The 15248-nt window shown below is 38.5% G+C and overlaps 1 protein-coding gene across 1 annotated transcript in view; it reads right to left on the bottom strand.

Annotated features, from left to right (window-relative positions):
• The window catches only part of SMURF2 (SMAD specific E3 ubiquitin protein ligase 2), a 66578-nt gene extending 51567 nt beyond the window's left edge, over positions 1 to 15011 (bottom strand). Inside the window, exon 1 of the mRNA XM_042802344.1 lies at positions 14743 to 15011. Within this exon, the coding sequence (XP_042658278.1) occupies positions 14743 to 14794 (52 nt within the window). The 5' untranslated portion in view covers positions 14795 to 15011. The remainder of the gene's footprint in view (positions 1 to 14742) is intronic.
• Between the last annotated feature and the right edge of the window lie 237 nt (positions 15012 to 15248).

Below are 15248 nucleotides of genomic sequence, written 5' to 3'. Positions count from 1 at the left end.
TTTGGTGGTTTATGAGCCAAAGCAGTCTGAGGTTTAAACTGCTTCTGCTCAGTGCTCATCCCATTCAGAGACGATGAATCATTTCCCATTTGGCAACACTTCTGCCTACAAGGCTGTCTTCTGTGAGATTTCTCCTGTATCCTTGTAATAGATTTGCTAATTTAGTACACCTGACTTTGAGCAAAAGCTATTGTTGCCAGCTGTCAGACTAGACCTCGTCCTGTTTATCAGACACATCTAAACCATCCTGTTCTGCCCCAGTCATAGAAACAGAACACTCTTTACTAATCCCAGTGCAGTAAATTACTTTCTAATATCCTTGTTTTTCCTACTCTGCCAAAATACCAACACATCATAGATTTAAAGCAACAGCAAAATCAATTTATTCACTGGGCTCATATCAGTTCATCCAATAACCACATTTTTTTAAAGTCATATTTGCAGTTCTAGTCATTCTGTCCATGAATTCCTGAGTTTCAGCAGTAGAGGTTTGACTATTTTAAACAAAGGTAATATAAGCTCACAGGGAGTGTATTCTAGTTTTTTAGGCAGGTCTCCACAGCTCTTTGAAAGATAAATCAGAGCAAAACAAAGTATTAAACTCCTCACACACACAAAAGCATTTCCTCATTTTCCCCAGGGCATTGTGCATGCAAAAGAAACTGCATTACTTTCTGTTTATAAATATTTGTCCGAACAGCAGCTTTAAAAAGGTTGGGGCAACAGAAAATATGTGTTTGGGTTTGGGTTTTTTTTTTGTTTTGTTTTGTTTTTTTTTTTTTTTTAAACCCACCTACAGAGAATCTGGGAAACATATGAAAAAACAATTTCTGTATGCCATCTTTACTCCTAAACAAAATCTACCAGAACTTAAGTCTTTAAAGTCTAGATTACATAAATCAGTTAATATGGATGCAAAAAAGTAAACTCGCTCTTTTCAGGTTTTATACACTGCCCAGAATTCCTACTGCACTTCAAAAAACTCACTGTGTTCACAGAAACACATACCCACACATTAGATGCTCTTTTGATACTTCTACTCTTCCAAATATTTTAAAACTCAGTATAACCAACAAAAAGAGGAAAACACATTCACTCAGCTAACAAAAAATATGGACTATTTACATTCTTCTCTTCTTTTCCATTTTTAAGGGGGCTGTGGAGCTGCTTACTCCTCTCTAGCATTCAAATCTGGCTTTGTTAATTCAGTGAGCAGTCAAGGAAGCACACCTGGACTCTTCCATCTGGGACTGACTTGGAAGGCCAGTCAGAAACTGTGATTCAACATACAAAGGACATTTACTGTGAGCAGGTTCCACACCACCCTATGGTTATCTTCTGCTATATTTGTTGCCAAAATTAAATTTAGCTGCATTTGTCTCCTTGTAGACTAGCAGAGGATTCCCACTAATATCTGTCTTCATGATAATATCCATACAACATTCAAAACAGACTGATGCCTTGACTCGTTTCAGAGAGGACAAAATCAAAAGTATTGTAAAATAAATAAGATAAACGAAGCGCACAAAGTCCACATAGGAAAGAGTTCGAGATCGTTTATGCCATATGTAGCACAAATTGCTTCTAGAATATAGATGCAGGGGCGACTGCATGAAAGGTCACAAACAGCATTGCTAACACATGGTATGAATGAGAAAAGTTGTAGCAAGTTCCTAAACCAAGAGGAAGCGAAAAGTAATAAAGGTTCTGAGAAAAAACAGTTTAGAACAGTTGGTAGTGAAGTAGCAAACCTACCTGAAAAGATTGCTAGGATGCAGTTGCTTACAGGACACACCTATCTGCAGGCAATCAAAGCAACTCTCTGGGGATTTGCAGAATATCCTCTCCCCACCCCAGTAACGGCTCATCTACTGCAACCACCCTGCCCTTGCAAAGGGGGCATGAATCTGAACTGCCTGCTGCAACCTCAGCTGCAGAGCAGTACCTGTTCTTCCAGGTGGGACATGGGAAAGGAACCTGGGAAACAGAACAAGATCTTGGGATTTTAGGAAACGGAGATGCAGTCAGAACAAATAACAGAATTGAGAAGCAGTATTATTTCATTGTGCTACATCAGCCAGATAGCCAGTCCAGTTCCCCATAAAGGTGTTGTTTCCACAACTAAAAGGAAAAAGACCTACATATTTTCACAAGGTTTTTCATGGTAATATTTGAAATAATGAATCAGATACTGTATTTCAAGTATTATTCATCTGTACAGTTTAAGCTAGCCCTGAGTAATCCTTAAGGAAAAATATCTGCCAGGAAAAAATAACCCAGAATATATGATTCATTCACTTCTGAAACAATAAAACAGTTCACCATAACAAAAATAACTATATTGTAAATACTTCAATTAATAAGTTAAAAACCAGCCAAAAACAATGAAGGAAGCGTGCCCTTAAAAAAAATAAAACCAAACATGCGTGTGTGCAAATAAAAAAATGTTGTTAGAAAAAGGTAATTCCATGAAATACAGTTAACACCATATCTGATGGAAATTGTACTCTATTCTTCAGCTATTTAAGTTAATAGTCTTAAAACAACAAAGATACACCTCACCTCTGAAACTCTGACAATTCACTACTAAGTTGATAAACAGATACTTATTTCAGTACAAAGGTAATGCAGGTCCTGCATATCTGAAAGAAACACGCCACTAGCTCTGGAAAGTTCAAGACAGTAACTTCACAGGGACTCCTGAACAACTCCCTGTGAAGTAGTTAGGGCTTTCACAGACCTTAAATCATGAAAAAGGAGATCAGCTGGGAAAAAAAAAAAAAAAAAAAAAAAAGAAAAAATCAAGCATTTAATAGCTTTGTAATTGCCCAAAGCTCAAGAAGGTGTGAAGATGAACAGCTTTTTGGAAAAGAAGGCTTCATAGAAGCAGACTTTGTTGCAGCCTTATATCAAACATTGGCGGGGGGAAAGAGAAGCACTGTTAAGGATCAAAAGTAACACTGTATCAATATGAAAACAGTAAAAAAGCCCAATTTTCTTCATAGTTAGACAATATTAAGTGTAAGTTTAGTTAAAATGAAACCTTGTAGTTTCACACTGTATCAGTTAATTTATTTTTAGTTGACTAAAAAAAAAAAATCATACATCTGATAGCATGCTCATAACTTCTCACTTTGCCTATATATAGCCATTTTCAGAACAGGCCTCTAAAAGAAACTTCAAATAGACCATGATGCCTTTCTGTTGCTGGAGATACACCTGCTAGCTAGATGCAATTTTGTTTTTCACAGCACAGGCAACTCAGTATAAACAAAGCACAGTATATTATATCAATCCACTAACACAGGAAGCTGTTCCTGTACAAATCCAGTAGTGACAAACTGTGTAAAATAAGAGAACTCCCCTCTTCTATAGAGAATTCTTTATATACAATGCAAGATCCATCAGAGTACACAAATGACTGTCACAGCTTTCTCCGTCCATTTAATACTTAACATATTTGTATTGACTCTAACTAAAAAAGGTCAAATTTTTCATAAACTAACCCATGAGTAGCAGATTACACTTATCTGAAAAAAATATTAACTGTAACTCCAAAACCTTTGTGACTAGATGACATGTAAATTAGCCAAGGAAACATTAAAAAGTACATAATTCCATTATTATCACATATTGCTTAACAGAAAGTCTTTGAATCCTTTTAAAGAAAGAAAATATTAGCATTAATGAAGTGACCAAAACACCTTATCATTTCTTAGAATCAAGAATTAAAAAAAAAAAAGTAATTCTCAAGTTTGGTAAAAGCTGAAGAATTTCTTTTGTTCTACATGTAAAGAGTAATCCCGATTTTATCTGCAAGCTTTTCTCAGAATTATGTCGTCAATCACGGCCACTTAGAAGCCAGCCTTTACTTCCCTATCTGTTCTATATAGGATCAAAGTGATGAACATGTAGAGCAAAGGAACAGATGGGAGAAATTTTGGGGTGGGTGTTTTTTCCTGTTTGTTTTCAAGCTTCTGTCCTCTATCCAACTGCAACCACTTACATTCTTTGCACTTGTTATACATCTTAAGTTCCTATAAAGCATCTCTACTGTAGATGACAGCTTCTTCCAGGTAACATACTAAAATCACTAACAATAACATAGCACATGCAGCAACAGCATTCCCCAGTTACCAAGCCAAGTGTTAAAAAGTTTGGAAACAAGAATCCAGGCTGCCCCTGTGACCCTGTGTCTCGTTCATTGCTACAAACACGAGAGTCCAGGCACCAAAAGATACCCAGCGCCTTGTCCTGCCAAAAAATTGATCTCCACCACACACCTATTTGTCCCCAACAGTTCCTTTTTCCAGGTCACTCCCTTCTTCTCCACCCTCATCCAACTTTTGAACCCTCAGCATTCTAGTTAATGCCTCTCTTCATACCAGGAGCGTACCACCAAGTTGAGCATTAACAGGACAAGTTCAACTCCTGTCCTCAGCCATTTGTTAAACTGTGCACTAATTCTTACTCAGCTCATACACATACATCTGCCTATTACCACGTCCCTGTTTGACAGCATTCCCATCCAAGAATAAAGAATTTACATTAACAAAGGATTTTTAAAAGATGTGCAACATAATTCTAATCTCCTTGAAATTGGTTGAATTTTAACAGAATCTTCTCAGAGTAAATTCAGCCCAATTTAGCTACTCAGCATGAAAAATTTCAGTGTTAGCAGGCTGCTTAACAGCAAGCAAAATACGGTCTTATAATGGGAAATGCTAACTATAGTTGTTGTTATGAGCTCAAACTTGGTATTACAAGTTCAACTGTAGTTATAAATTCCACTGACAGCAAATAAAAAGCAATGTTCAGACAGACAAAGCAATTCAAAACTGTTCGAATTACATGAGGTAGAAGCAACTGCAGGAACCAGTGCTCCTACTCACCATGCTGCTGAAGTGCAAATGTAACATTCAAAAGGGTCAGGTTGACCAGGGACAATTTTTCTTCTCATCTATTGCTACTTCATCACAGTAACGCAGAGTAGGTGCAGAACAAGTGCATCTCCAGACTTGGACCGCACTAGGAAGAACTGTGAATGTAGACAGTGAAGTATCTAAATTTCAATAAACTAACAAAAAATACAAAGCCTTTGAATGGGTCCAAAGTACTACCCGATGCAGATTAAGTTACATTATGCTGATACACAGGAAATAGCTGACTTACTCTACAGGATGAACAATTCACCAGAGGAAAGGAACTTTCAGGAAAAATGATAAATATTGTAATGAGGAAATCTAAGGCACATATTCACAATACCACATTCAGGTTTCACAAATGAACAGAAATTTCTTTAAGATCTCTTGGGCACAGAGCAAGTAAGACACAGATAAATATAAACATATAGTACCTCCCCAGGCAGAGCAACCACTTGCTGTTAGGGAGGGGAACCAAAAACTTTATCATCTACCCTTGTAGATGGGATTACAGAAATTTTAACCTCCTTTTACCACTTCACTGTAAAACAGGTATTGGGAGAACATTATGAACTGTGGAAACAGCTTAAGGAAGGGAGAGAATATTTTATTTTATGACAAGCCAGGCACAACATGTACTACTGAAAAGTACTGCAAGTCACTTTTTCCTTAAAGGCCTTCTCTTTTCCTGTTGCAGAAACCAACAACGTTTTAAACCATCCTTCGACCCAGTTCTTAAGTAGAAATCCCAAACACTAAAGATTTTCACAAAAGTGATACAATATTACATGACATCAAAACTTCAGGACAAATCCTGGCCACTCCTGCATTAGTACAATCATAAGGATTTAAACCCTTTAACTTTTTGACAAAAGCACATATCCAGCTATTTAAGGCAAACTGGAAATACTGCACGGCATCTTGAACTGACAGGTAACATTTGTTTCTGTAAGAGCACACGGGCATTTCCCCTCTGCAGTGGTGTAAATTAGCTTGAAGAGAGACTAACAGCAATTTTCCCTGATTCCACACATCCATACTTGACCAACAGTTTCTTATTATAATGTATGATATATACAATTGAAGATTCTGTTCACTGACACACCTTGTGCTTTGCCAAACATCCAGAATTGCTAGTTAGACATTTAGAAATGCCACATACATGACTCATTTGAAATTACGAAAGATGGCACTTAAAATTTTTACAGTTGTTCACAGGCTTCAATTACCAAGAAGCTTCTGCAATAGCAGTATAAAACATTTTTTAACTTTCTACTAGAATCCTTTAAATAGAAGTCCCAGAAAATTTCCACTTTAACATGCATTAAACTTTGGTCAATTGATGTGTCATACACTGTGAACCTTGGCTTAAAGAAGCCAGTCATTTTTAATTTCATAATGAGCAATGCTGAGCAAGCGCTCTCAAAGATATAAGAGGACCAAGTCCTTCATGTCCATTTAAATGGAGGACATAGCCACACGTATATTTTGTGTCTCTTAAAATATATATATTAATACTAGCATGAAGAAGAGAAACGTGGTATCTTCAGATTTTCACATTGAAAATGCAGTCATTACTACTTGGCTAAGAGCAATACTATAATTAGCAGCATGAAATGCAGGACAGATTTCTGTATGTATTAACACAAGTACAGAAACCTGCATTTGTTCTCTCCTTCCACCATCAAGTGACACAGAACCTGGTATACTTAGACTGCCTTCATGTTCCTGTGTCAGCTCTTGAACACTTTTCTCCTGCTGTGTCCTGTTTCACCTTTACAAATGACCCATTTTGCCTCCGAATGACACCACCTGTCTACATCAGCACCACCTTTACAAAGTTTCTTATGTCACATGTGATATCACCTTTTATAAATTAAGACAGAAGTACTTATTCTGATGCTAAACAAAAAAAGAGGATACCTTAATATCACTACACCTAGACACAACACTATTACTCATTTAGTCCTACATACTATAAAAAGCTATAAACCATTCTTTTAGTAAATCCATCAGGGAAAATAAATAGTTGGTGAGAGCTTTTTCTCTGAAAATAAATATTTATACACGTCATAAATTAATCATTTCAAAACAATGCAAGGTGAAAATTTTGTGTTAAGAGTTGAATTGATGAATTATTTGTCATAAGGACACCTAAATGCTTGGCACACTTAATGCTATGAATTTCTAATTCCAGGCAGTTAAGCACTATGTATTTTATCCAGACACGTTTAGTTCCTTTGCATGCTTAAGGACTTAAAAAAATTTTTTTTTAAACTAAACGTGTTTATAAGTATTCTAACCCAGAGAAGTTCTTTCTTCCTCCACCAAGAATAAAAGAAGATTCATTTTAGTACATTTATCTGTTTTCCCATGAAAAATAACTGCAAAATGTTGCAGATTACCTTTTACTAAAATGAAACATCAAATTTTCATTGAGTACACTCCATCCACTTTCTTCATGTTCTACAATATGTGCAAAGCAAGCATTTTACCATATGTAGTTTTAGAAACGCACAGTCTGGTCTTTATTTGTATTATAAAGAAATCACCAGGTTGGCATAAGTTTTCAGAAAATGCCTCTAGTATTACCAGTGCAGACTCCCACCTTCAATTAACTACAAGCACAACTGCATCTATAATTGAATTTACGTATGCATTTATATATAAACTCCAAATCAAATAGTTAGGTATGTTAAAAAGAAGTATCATTACAGATATAATTAGTTATGACTCCATTTAACTCCATCAGTAATACTAAAATCTGGGTCAAGGCAGAATGAAAATGGGTGTATGTCACTTGTTTAAAACTATTTCATATGATCAGCAAAGATACACCTCCGATCCCACAAACAGCCTGCTGTTCTGCAAACACCTGGCTGACTTAAGCCACCACTCAGACACACACAAGCCAACGCACAACAGTCCTCCTCTACACCCAGTTAAAAAGAAAAAGGGGTACGAGAGGAAGAATTTGATTTTAACTTGGATTATTTGCTCAGCCCACCCCATCCGAGAGCACGGGATGGCGCAGATCGATGCATGCACACCGAAAAACAGTGCTGCAGGTTGGAAAGCTTTACTATGGCATTGACACTCTGATGTTTGTGGCAATATGGCATCACACATGCTAATTTAAGCATGAATTGTAAAATCTGGGTACATATTTTTACTGTGACCTGTAAATTACACGGTCTGTACATGTTCTGCATATTTGAAACAACTTGAATTAATTCATTATAGAAAGGACACACTGAACCAGTTTACACTGACAATACCAAAGCCATGGTTGGAGTGACTCTCCCTTTCTGCAGAAAACAATCCTTTTAAGTTGTGCTAAATGCATACTGGCCAAAAGTCATTCCAGAAAATTAACAACGGGATACAGTCAAACTCACACACTGCTACTTTTTCTTTCACTTTCAGAATTTCAAATGGGAGTAGCACTTCATTTAAGCAATACTTTTTACTGACTTCCAAGGATATCAGTCCTCCTACTCTAATTTGCCCGAGCAACAGAAATAAAGTATTTTGAAGTAGAAAAAAGTAATTGCCAAGAATCTGCAGGATGCTAAAATAGAGCCGGTAGTGCAACACAAATATGGCATATAACAGAGAACTGAACATGAATCACCTCAAATGCACACAAACCATTTTTTCTGTGTATTTAAACTCAAGAGAAACTATGTCCATGGGCAGAAATTCAAAAGATAGTGGCTCTAAATTCCAGATTTACCTGGTATATCGTTTTTATGATCTTGAACATCTCTATCCCCATTCTGTATCAGTCTCCCCACCTAAACTCAGATGATAATGCTTACCCAATTTTGTCCTAAGCTTCGTTATCTACAGATGAAGATTTCTTTAAAGTTAAGAGCATTCTTATCTATGTTTTCACTGAAAGTATTTAAAGTTTAAGTAGCAAGAAAAAGTCAACAGTTTGCTTCCTTGAATATTCTATTGTCAAATGTCCCTCAGGGTTTTGATCCTCTTTCCCAAATAGGAAATGTGCTTTGCTAATAGCAGACACACACAGTAGCTACTTTTATATGCATTGTCTAACATTATTGAGATTAATCTTTACCAGCCTCTCAGAAGTCACTGGAATGATCTCAGCCATTGCACATGTCATGAGCATTTACATTTTATGTATTAAAGCATGCACGTAATACCCTGCGTAGTAATGTATTCGTGCCATTAAGCCAAGTCAGAAGTTAGGTCATCTCATTATTGTGATGGGAGGAGGGAAAACACCTAAAGAAATCATCCACCTCTTTTAAACACCTGCAAGAAAGGTCTGGCCCAATGGTGAGATGTTATTTCAAGTAAGATGGCAAAGCAAGGACACAATTCAAAGGCCATGAGATAAAACAGAACAAAACATTAAAAGCAGTCTTCTGTTAGGGATCAACTCATTCACCTTAAGGACGTAAAGGCAAAACATCTTCATCGGGGACCTGATCAGATTTTCAGTGTCATTAATAAACAAAAAAGAAAAAAGAAAATAGAAAATGATTTGTCACCACTAGCTGAGTTACTCAGCTAAGTTCAGCTATGCAGACAGACGTTACAGGACAGCTTAAACTCTTTAAATGTAACTGAAAAGTCCAATTCTAAAAATTACTTGCTATTTTTCCACCCCAGGATTTCTCTTTTATTTTTCCCCCCCAATAGCTTTATTTTTTTAAACATTAACATTAGGACTGTCTCCAGATCTCCCATACGTGTCCTACATATGTCCCATATGTTACCTACACACGTAAATCTTCTACTTGCTTCTACTGGATGCTTTTCTGATTCTACAACCCAAAGATGGGCCTTTCTGCTCTTTTATTTGGAGCTCCTGTAGTACTGTTTTCCTACTATTACTTCCTGCCCCAAATCCTTTTTGTTCTTTGTTTTCCTTGCCATGATACCCCAATTACGTACCCTTGAACACAGATACCTAATTTTATACCCAGATGAATAAAACTTCCTTATATAACATTATTCTGTTGAAACAACACATTGAGACTGCTCCATACACCTGCACAGTTGCTTATTACAATTTTTCAGCATCTGTGTGATCCACAACTGATTTATATGTATATAAATAACCATATACCATACATATAAAAAGCATACATATACACACACACTTTATACTTTGATGAAAATATTGAGGGCCAAGCATCCATCAACCCCTCATACAATCTGATTAGACACATGCCTATTGACTTTGTTATGACTGCACCAGTTTAATCCATCTACTATGTAATTTATCGATTCTGATTTCTTAAGTACTAATTTTTAGTAAGTCATGTGTCATTAAGTCAAATACACCTTACATGAAGAAACCTCATTGTTTTATTGTTGACCAGAGCCTATCTAACTATAGGCTTCTGGGTAAAAGAGGCAGTCCTGCCCTCTTTTCAGCTTCTTGTATGCATCCCTCTCCTTCAGTGCAAAAAACCCACTTTTTTTCTTGATAGGATTAGCTTTCAGCTCATCACATAACTACACAGCTGCTGAAGTCAACACAAGGGAGGGCCCAGAAAAGTGAAGCCAGGGACTACAAAGAGAAAAAAGAAACAGCACTCAGATTTTAGACTGACCTGAAATTGCACTACGATTTAAGTCAACTATGAAACCCTAGCCATCCTACTTAAAAATATAGGTAGCTACTTTATCAGTCAATCAGTAGTGATATGCCTACAATAAGGCTCTGCTATCCTTAAACTTCAGTCCTGCTTCCAACAACATTAACGAGAATTTAGCATTTAGGTTAACCACTGTTTTCGATTGTATTAATTTAACGGCTAGATTTATCCACTGCAAAAAAAAACAGATTTGGAGATTTCACATTGTTTTGCAAAACTCAAGAATATTCTGGCTTTTCCTAAATAATATATATATCTCTCTCAAGAAATATTATTAGCATCACAAGAGTTTCTAGTAACCAATAAGAAAAAGTAACACTTTCCTTCAACACTATAACCTTATAGTAAAGTACAGTACCACCTTTGTCCTGTAAGGAATGAATAGACAGTAAAATCAACAAAAGAGATAGTGGAACAAGAAGATGAGATGCTGTCCATTTTCTGCAACACAAAATCCAGTGCTTTTATTTCCCTAATTAGCAAACTCTGCCAGGAAACCTGAAAGCTTACAGTAAGGAGAAGGAAAACTAGATCTAACAACTCCTCAGGCCTACCTCTGCTTTTTTACCAGCAACACTCTTCCAGCTTGTTCCAGTTTTATCCATGGGATATTCATTACCACTTTTTACAATACAGTGTAATTGTGCTCTGTGGCTATCAAACTATCTTTACTTGTTAATTATTCTGACAGAAACGCTAGCTATAACACACAAACTAAATAAATTCATGTACTAATCTTTATTCAACTCAATATATGCTAGTGCCCATGCAGTTTTTCAGACTTCAAACTGATTTTAAAATAAATCCTTCTACTTGATAAAAACAGCCCTATGGACTTCATTCAGATAACTGTCATTGCTATCATAAGTGAAAGCAGTCAAATGTAACTATTTTAACAATAGCTAATTCACAGTTTAGGACATAAAATATTTACTCAGCAACTGAAAGCAATGGTCTTTCTCAATTTTTTTGAAGAATATAAGATCAATGCAATTCAGCATGGGGCATGGAAGAAAGAATAGTACATTGTCCCTGAGAGTATAGTGTGTTTACAAATCCACAAATTCAACACAACACTGAGAAAAATCACAGTAAGAATGGTTGGGGATGACTGCACTTGCAGATTTTGTAGAATTCAGATGTACTCAGGATAGGACCAGATAAAATGGTGGTAAAAATATCAGAGTTGATGGAACTTTCCTTATATTACAGCTTCCTTCAATAGTGTTGTTACAAGCCGCTAAGATAAATTTTGGATAAGACTAGTGCAATAATTCTAGACTTTAGCTAACTTAAATAACATTGCCTATATTTTAATCAGAAGCAAGCATATATATCTCACACTAGAAGTATCATCAGAAGGTATACTCTGGATTTTAACAATTATCCAGCACTTTTCCAGCTCAAGATTGTGCAGAATACATCGACATACATATCACTAAAGATTCAAGCAATATTTACCACAGACAACTAAACCTAGGAGCAAAAGAATAACCTTTTATAAGAAACGTATAACACAGACGCACTGTAAACTAAATAAAAACTTACTAGAAGCATGCCACCACTGTGGTTTTTCTCTGTTATGGAACCGAGACCTAAATAAACTGTTAAACACTTAGTGTAAAGGTATGCCAAACATTTCTCAGAACTTTCTTAAGGTCCCAACAAAGAATCAACCTTTTTTGCAAAATGAGGCCTAGGTTAAATATTTTATTTGGCTCCTCAAGATGGACTAGAGAAGTTGGGCACTAGCTCCAGATCAGTTCTTGGACTCACATCAAACATTACCCTGTCATTTATCCAGTCAGTCAAAACAATGTTTTCCATCTAAACCTTTAATGTTTATGTCCTGAAAAACTGCTAATTGAATCCAGTTCCCAAAATTCAATTTTTAATCTATACCATCTAATTTAGAGATAATGAACAGAAAAGATAAGTATTATACAGTGATTGCAGAATTAATCCTATAAATATTCAAGCCAAAACAGAAGACTGCTAGTTTCATACAGCCAAAGAAAATTAAGATTAAATAGCATTTGTCAGCTCAAGAATAAACTTTTAAAAACACTGGATATACAGATTCTTTTAATTCCAAACAGTTTTAGAATTCAAGAGCCCTCAAACTGCTTTTCCAATCAAAAAGGGTAATCAAAACCACGCAGAACACTTAAAACTATTTCTAGGCAAGAACTGACAACATGTCAGCTGAATTAATAAAATTCAATGTTTTCCTTAAACATGTAAAGCTTCCTTACAACAAATGACCTTATGTGAAACAACTCACAATTAGCTAAAGCATAAAATACCTCAAGCCTTTTTAACTCGAGAAGCAGGCCAGCGTTTCAGACAAACTTCCAAGTAACAGAACTGGTACTCAGCAACTGCAAGAGCTGCTAACCCTGGAATAGTCCCTAGAAAGGCAATTTTGCCAGCATCCCGTGCTCTGCATATTCCCTTCCTAAAATACAGGATGACAAAAATCTCAGAAACATTCCTTAAGATTCTACCCGATTCTTTTGGGGGGCTGACTGCACAACTAAAACTCTGTATGTAGAACTACTGCCTATTTCTTGCTCGTAATCACACTCCCCATAAGATACTTACATTGTCACAAACATGATTTTGTTATATGCTTAAACCCCAACAAAAATATAATAAATATGAAACAAAACAGAACACAAAATCCAAAGGTGAAAGAGGCAACTCCCTACACAGTACTTTCCATGCTTTTACATAAGGCTACAGACCATTTTTAATGTTTCAAAGATAAGCAAGTCTGAGCACTCACTGCTCAGGAAAAAAAATATTAAAGTACTGCATCAATAAAGCAATAACCTGATGAGAAACCTACAAAACACCCTGTAAAAACAAGGCAGCACGGTTCCACGCATGAGTCCAATCTACAATTATTTTAAGAGTTTTATTTCTAAATGTAACACACAGACACTCACAAATCTCCATGAAAACTGGATTACAAATTTAGTCCAAGTATATCCAAAGTAAAACAAAAGCAGATATATTTTACCTTCTGTGTAAACATAACATTGAAAAATAAGTATGAAAGCACCTCTCTTTATTAGGCATTGAACTAGCAATATTTCACATGCACCTAAAATAAATGTATCATCTCTTCTAGTGTTTTTTAAAAATGTTTGTTTTGCAATCTAGTCAAATACACTATATGCAGGGAAGAGCATTTACAGTGTTAACTATTATTTTCTAATTGCTTACCTTCATGCACTGACACCTTAGAATATAAAATATTGCTCATCTGTGGGGGGCCATCAATACTTTGAACTAGCTCTTTTCTTTAAAGTCTCCTGTATTTTTTTTTAAAGAAAGTTCTAACAGAACTTCCAGGATTTCTTCTCTAAACCTGTTTACCTGGGTTCTTATATGGAAAAGAACATACTTTTTAGTATTTAAAACCAACTTATTTTCCTTCCCAACATGCAGGTGAACAGTTTTTATGATATTTTAAAATATCAGAGGTCAAGTGGTCTTCTGGAAGGGGGCAGCATAAGGCACTTCACCAAACGAACCGTGTACATTCTTAACTGAGGAGGTTGGGTTAAAGAAAAAAAAATAAAAACACAAACAAAAAAACAACACAACAAACAAAGAGATCAAAACAAAGAGTGTGACAGTTTCTTTCGAGTTTACACTGAGAAGACGAAGGGGAAGGAAGAAGATAAAAAAAAAAAAAAAAAAAAACAAACAAATTGGGGTGCGGAGAAGGAGACGGCGGTGGCCAGCGCCCGAGGCTCCCACCGGGCGGGTCCCCAGCGCCCCGAGACCCCCGCGCCGGGGAGGGCGGGCGGCACCACCGCCCCGCAGCCCGCAAAGACATGTTGTTCCGGAGGCGCGGACCCCGCGGCGGGGCAGGGAGGCGAGGGAAGGGAAGGGAAGGGCAGAGCTCGCCGTCCCCTTCCCTCCTTCCCTCCCGAGGCCCCAGGAACTCCTCCGGCCCCAGGTTCAACCTCAAAGACACATGGAGGGAGCCCGCTCCCGCCCCTCCGGCCGGGCTCGCCTCGCCCCGCTCCCCCGGCAGGCCGGGCTGCGCGGCCCCCCGAGCCCCCCGCTGCTCTTCGCTTCCCCCGTCCCCCTGCCCGGCCGCCCCCGCCGGCGGCCGAAGGGCGGGCGGCGGCAGGCCCCGGCGGAGCCCGCCCGCTCAGCCTCACCTGTCAGTCGCAGCTTGACGGGCCCGTTCCGCCGGGCCCCTTGGTTGGACATGTCCCCGGCCGCTCCGCGGGCTCGGCGCTGCCTTGCCCGGGGCTCCCCCTGCCTCTGGGTCCGGGAAGGGAGACGGGGGGGGAGGGGAGGCGCTAATGGAGTCGGGCAGGGCGCTCAGGGCAGCGGCGGCCGCCGGAGGAGGAGGAGAAGCCCGGATGTGCCCAGCGTCGCCATGAGCGGGGCCGGGGCTGAGGAGGAGGAGGCGGAGGAGGAGAAGCGGCCGCCTTCCCCGCTTCCCTTCCCTCCGCTTCCCCCGCCCCCTCGCCCGCAGCCCGGGCGGCGAGCACAACAAAGCCGGGGACGGAGCCACACGGCGGGCGGACAGACGGTCGCCTCCCCTCCCCCGGCCCGCCCGCCCCCCGTCGCCGTTTCCCGCCCCGGGGAGGCTGAAGCGGGGAACCGCGTCGGGTGGCCTCGGTGCTTGGGGTCCCCCTCGGGAGAGCTTGGGAGTGGG

Source organism: Tyto alba, unplaced genomic scaffold (assembly GCF_018691265.1).
Source record: "Tyto alba isolate M040663 unplaced genomic scaffold, T.alba_DEE_v4.0 Super-Scaffold_39, whole genome shotgun sequence".
NCBI lineage: Eukaryota > Metazoa > Chordata > Aves > Strigiformes > Tytonidae > Tyto > Tyto alba.
Note: the sequence above shows the minus strand (reverse complement) of the source record. Positions and strands in the feature narration are given on the sequence as shown.